We start from the raw sequence: 5,270 nt of genomic DNA, 5'->3' as shown, positions 1-5,270 counted from the left end.
TGTGTCAGTGTAAACTACTTGTACTTGATGATGACAAAACCTTGTCGAAACATTGTACATTTGCTGTTATGTTAAACTTATATTGAAGTTTTTCTTCATTACCCATTCAAGCCATCTCCAAGCATTATTAGTCTCAAAGTGGGTTCCTCGTCATCGAATTTAAAATACTTTTATTTTTTATTTTCACTCATTTTATGAGATTTATAAAATTCTTACAAAGTTAGAACAAAATGTGTCATTGTAGTGACAATTTTTACGTGTATAAATTCTTATTTCCTCAGTGATCCAATGAACAGTGCGTAAAGGATTAGCTGTGTCATTAGAAATCTTCAAGGAAAAAGAAAACAATTATTTTGAAGAATTTTCATAACTGATATAAACTACTCATTCAATATATGTTTCCAATTTTCATTATTTACTTTTAGGTTAATACTCCTCTGTTGACCTACACCTTGATAATTATGGTAAGTCATATATTTTTTTATAGGTCAAGTGTTATATGAATGAAATTTATTCAGAATTTAAAATTCAGCAAATGAAAAATGGATATTTATTGTGCTACCGTAAGTTTATCAGTACATTCTTGGAGAATTCAATACTTTTATACCAAAGAACTAAGTAAACCTTTATATATGTGTTTGTCTAATAAAACCTTTCAAGCATCCAAATCATGAGCACATATAGCATTAACTAGTAAATAGTTTTGAGTATGCATATAGGTTATCTAGATTAAAACTTCTACTTAAACTAATTAAATAAAAGGAATACAACCTACGTTTATGCTACATTCTGATGAATTTGTGTGATATCACTCTTACCTTAATTAGTTAAAGATAATTAAATACTGTAAATTGCACTGTTCTATTAAAGTATATAGTTATTGTATTTTGAGCCAGTCTGTTAAATTTTCATGATTTCTTTCATACTTCTGATACGGTACTTCCCTCCACAAGATTAGCTATTCTCGTTCATTGCTGCCCTCTATATGTAAATTTTTCTTTATGCATGCCACAAGCCTTCTGCTCCCCCCTATTGAAATTGAATGATTCAACATGTCTCTCAGGTAAATCATCATGCGTCATTTCTCCACCAATAGGAGCGTGACATACTCACATGACGTATGTGACTCCCTCTATATGCCTCTACCAAACTATCACTTCTTGTATGTCAGCGCTTGTGCTTGGAAGTGTTCCTTTTTGTTTGTTTAAAGTTTCACGTTCATCTTTAGTATACTCACAAAGTGGTCTTAATTTATTTTCTCTTCTAGTTTCTATTAAGACTGTTTCTGAACTTCACTTTACTCCCAAGTTATTACAGTTGAATTGTTATTTATACTTTTGATCATTGGTTGACTTTTCCTCATTATGAATTCTGAAGTTCATGTTACCTGCGATTAGAGCTATAGCTTAGGCCTCAGGTGCGGGTGACCCAGCAGGGCATTTATCCATGTTTATTCGCTGGGAGATTGAATGTTACATGGGTCAAACTCTGTCTCTGGACTTTGCTCCACTTCCTCCCAAACAAGCTGAGTCTGTTCAGGTGGACTAGGACTGGGATTGTCTATTTCCACCTCCTGATTTTGCTGTGCCTTCCCATGCCCCACCCGAGGAGTCAGTTAGGCCTAATACAGTCTTTTTGGATTTTGTTTCTCAGGTATGTGATATTTTATATCTATTTGGTTTTTCCACCCTCCCCGGATATTTGGGTACATGCTGATCAATTTTTATCACAATTAAGTGACAGGATTAGCATGCCTCACCCCACACAGGCTTTGGATCAGTTTGGTCTTGCATATCAATGTGTAGACTGTACTTTTCTGTACCAGCAGCTGTTAGGTTCCATTTTGCCTGTGTGGTGTGTGGCCCCCAAATCTCCTGTAAGTCTGACCCATACCTAATTTTCCCGGCTTTATGTTACCCTCACAACTCTTTTATGGTATCTCTCTACCATCTATCTCCTCTCAGAGGTTCTCCACCGAAATCCTCAGGGGTTTTCTGGGTACATTCTCTCCCTTTCCTCCATGTTGGCTTATTTGTCACCTTCGGCTCTGGCTTTACATACATGGTTTCTCTGTTGTTGGGACATCCTAGGTTGTGATATGACCTTAACTCACATCCGTTTACCATCATCTTATTTTCGGAATTTACATATGGCCCTATTTCTGCAGTGGTACGTGTTTGACAAGATATCTGAGTCTGTGGAATTATGAGTTGTATATGTATAACAACAGTCTACCCTTTCCAACCTTGTTGCCTGTTTGTCTCAGTTGGAGTTCAGTATGGCACCTGTTACCATTTCTGTCTCTCCCCTTCCCAACCCTTACTTGTCCCTTCTTCTTTTCGGGGTGCGTTGTCTCATCATTTTCTTTGACGACGATCATCACATCACCAACGGTATCAGTGTCTACCTGGTGGGAGCTTCACTTGCCAATTTTCTTCATCACTGGCATCCTTTCATCAAGAATCATTGGGTTATTCAAGTTTTATCAGAAGAATTTGTGATCCCACTTTTTCCCCACCTCCTGTGTCTCCTATTTCCCTTTCTTCCTTTCACCTCCAGATCCCATAACCAGCCAACTTCTGTCGGAGGCAGTTCAGAAACTACTGTCTCAGCAGGCCATTAAACTTGTTCTACATTCTTCACCAGATTTTCATTCCAGACTCTTTGTTGTTCCCAAGAAAACTGGGGACTGGAGTCCTGTCATCGATTTGTCCCACCTCAATTGCTTCATTCAACTGCTCCCATTTTACCACATAGTCATTTCTCACCCTACAGTAGGCATTTTCTCTGGGCTTATGGATGACCAAGATGGATGTTGCTGATGCTCATCAGCACATCCCTATATCACCATGGTCTTGTCCGTATTTTTGGTTCATCCAACACGGGGTGGTCTATCAATATTGCACCCTGCTTTTCAATCTTGCTTCCACATCCTATGTTTTCTGTTAGGTGGCCAAAGCTTTTGCTTACCAACTTCATGCTCTGGGTTTGTGATTACACCATTATATGGACGATTGGCTTTTTCTGGCTCATTCCGAACTGGAGTCAGCCTAGCATACTCATCAGCTCCTTCTAGTGACTGCTCTGGTGGGCGGGTTAATTGAATTGGAGAAGTCCTTCCTCTGACCTACCCAATATCTCGTCCACTTGGGTGTCTTTTTAATACTCATCTCAGTCGAGCCCAATCTTTTCCTCTACAACAGAATAAATCTTTATGGCAAATGTCTCCCTTTTTTATACAGAAGAGATTAGAAGGGCTTGCTGGCTCTCCAAAGTCAGTTAAGAAGCTCTGTTCTGGAGACATCTTGGTGGAAACATCCACAGCTAAACACAGTGACCTTCTCTTGAATTCCAAGGCCATTGGGGATATACCCATTGTTTTTTCGAATTCATCACGAGGAATTATTTTCGAGAGGGATTTGAAGAACATCTCTGAGTTGGAGATCCTCGCTGGTTTCTCCAGCCAAGGAGTTTCTGTGGTGCATCTTATCTCCACTCATAAAGACGAACTTATGCTGCCTACCAGTGCTCTCATTTTGAGATGGCAAGGATCGTGATGCCTACGAGTGCGAACTGGACCCTCACTATGTTAATTGTAGTGGTTCCCACCTCTCTTACTTTAGATCTTGCCCTAAGTGAATGGAGGAGAAAGAGATATAGCATTTGAAGACTGTTAACAACATTTCTTACCCCAAGTCTCGGAAACTATTGTTCCCTACTCCATCTTGACATATGCCACTGCACTATACTCCACTGTTACAGTGGGAGTGCAGACAGACCTTTCCGTGCTTCCATCTGAGTCTTTTTCACGTCATGTGAGGAGTCTTCTGCCCTCAATGGATAACAGAGTTGACCAGTCTATGTCTACTCCAATCTCTGTCCCTACCATTTCTTCCAGTGACTGCCTGGGTCCTCCTCCTATGGCACCAGCCTCAGGTATCCCCTCGGGTCCTTCTTTGGTTCAGAGATGCAGGCCAATCATTCAATCACGTCCTCAGTTGCTGGATTTTAAGTCTGATGACAGAGATTTGCCCATTCGTCTGAGGGCAGGATCCATGGAGGTCAGTAGACCTCCTTCTACTAAATAAAAATGGCATGGTCGTAAACCAAAGGGTTCTCTACCCAGTTCTTCTCTACCTAAATAAAAATGGCCACTTTGATACAGTGGAACTGTAGAGGTTTTCATTAAGACCTTGATTTATTCCTATCATCCTGTGTGTCTCTACTTACAGGAAACGTTTCTGAAACCTGCCAGTACAGTCATCTTTCAGCAGTTTTCTTTGTACCAGAATGACATGTTGTGTGATGGTTGAATGCATGGAGGGGTGGCATTGCTGGTCAACCAGCATGTGCCCTCCTTATCTGTGTCACTCGATACACCCTTGGAGGCTGTAGCCATCCGTGTTTCCTTGGGTCGTACTATCACTGTTTGTTCTCACTACCTGTCTCCTGGTGAGACTTATGATCAATCAGACCTTGATGCTCTCATTGAACAGTTGCCATCTCCCTTTTTAATGCTGGGAGATTTTAATGGACACAACCCCCTCTGGGGTGGTGCTGCTATTGATGAGGGGTCATTCTGCTTTCAGATCACAACCTTTCTCTCTTCAATACTGGACCTTGTACTTATTTTCATGCACCTAGTCAGTCTTTCACTGCCATAGATCTCTTGATCTGATCCCCTTCACTTTTCTCCCACCTTTCGTGGACAGTTGACAGTGACCCACGAGGCAGTGATCATTTTCCTCTTGTCTTGAAGGAGGTTGGCCATGGTCGATGTCACCCGACCCGAGTGCCATGATGGAAGTTGGACCAGGCTAACTGGCACTCTTTCACCGCTCTCTCTGAACTTGATTCTGCCATTATCTGTCTGCCATCAATAGATGACTGTGTGGGAGCAGTGACTGATTGTTTCATCCAGGCAGCTGCTCACTTTATTCCTAAGACCTCGATACATTTTCCATGGTGGAGTCCTGCCTACCAGGAGGCATGAAAGGCTCAAAAACGGGCCTGGGATACCTTCCTATAGTATCCCTTTCTTTCTAACCACATAGTTTATCAGTGGGCCCATGTCCATGCTTGGCAGGTTTGACATCAAAGCCAAAAGGAGTCTTGGATTAAGTTCACTACTAGCATCTCTTTTACCACCACTTCTAAAACCATATGGGACAAGATTTCAAAAGTCACTGGGAGTTATGATTCCCATCCTCTTTCCATCTTGTTCTGCAATGGTCAGGAAGTTGCTGATGTCCAGAACATTGCTGATGCTT

General features: G+C 41.2%; 1 protein-coding gene across 3 annotated transcripts in view; it reads left to right on the top strand.

Annotated features, from left to right (window-relative positions):
• The window catches only part of LOC106466554, a 51,941-nt gene that overhangs the window by 2,462 nt on the left and 44,209 nt on the right, over positions 1 to 5,270 (top strand). For all 3 annotated transcript variants that reach the window (XM_022394588.1, XM_013926847.2, XM_022394587.1), the window contains exon 2: positions 426 to 464. In XM_022394588.1, the coding sequence (XP_022250296.1) occupies positions 462 to 464 (3 nt within the window). In that variant the 5' untranslated portion in view covers positions 426 to 461. The remainder of the gene's footprint in view (positions 1 to 425; positions 465 to 5,270) is intronic.

Source organism: Limulus polyphemus, unplaced genomic scaffold, assembly GCF_000517525.1.
Source record: "Limulus polyphemus unplaced genomic scaffold, Limulus_polyphemus-2.1.2 Scaffold2299, whole genome shotgun sequence".
In the NCBI taxonomy this organism is placed as follows: Eukaryota; Metazoa; Arthropoda; class Merostomata; order Xiphosura; family Limulidae; genus Limulus; species Limulus polyphemus.
The sequence above is the reverse complement of the archived record's forward strand: the minus strand, read 5'-3'. Positions and strand labels throughout refer to the sequence as shown.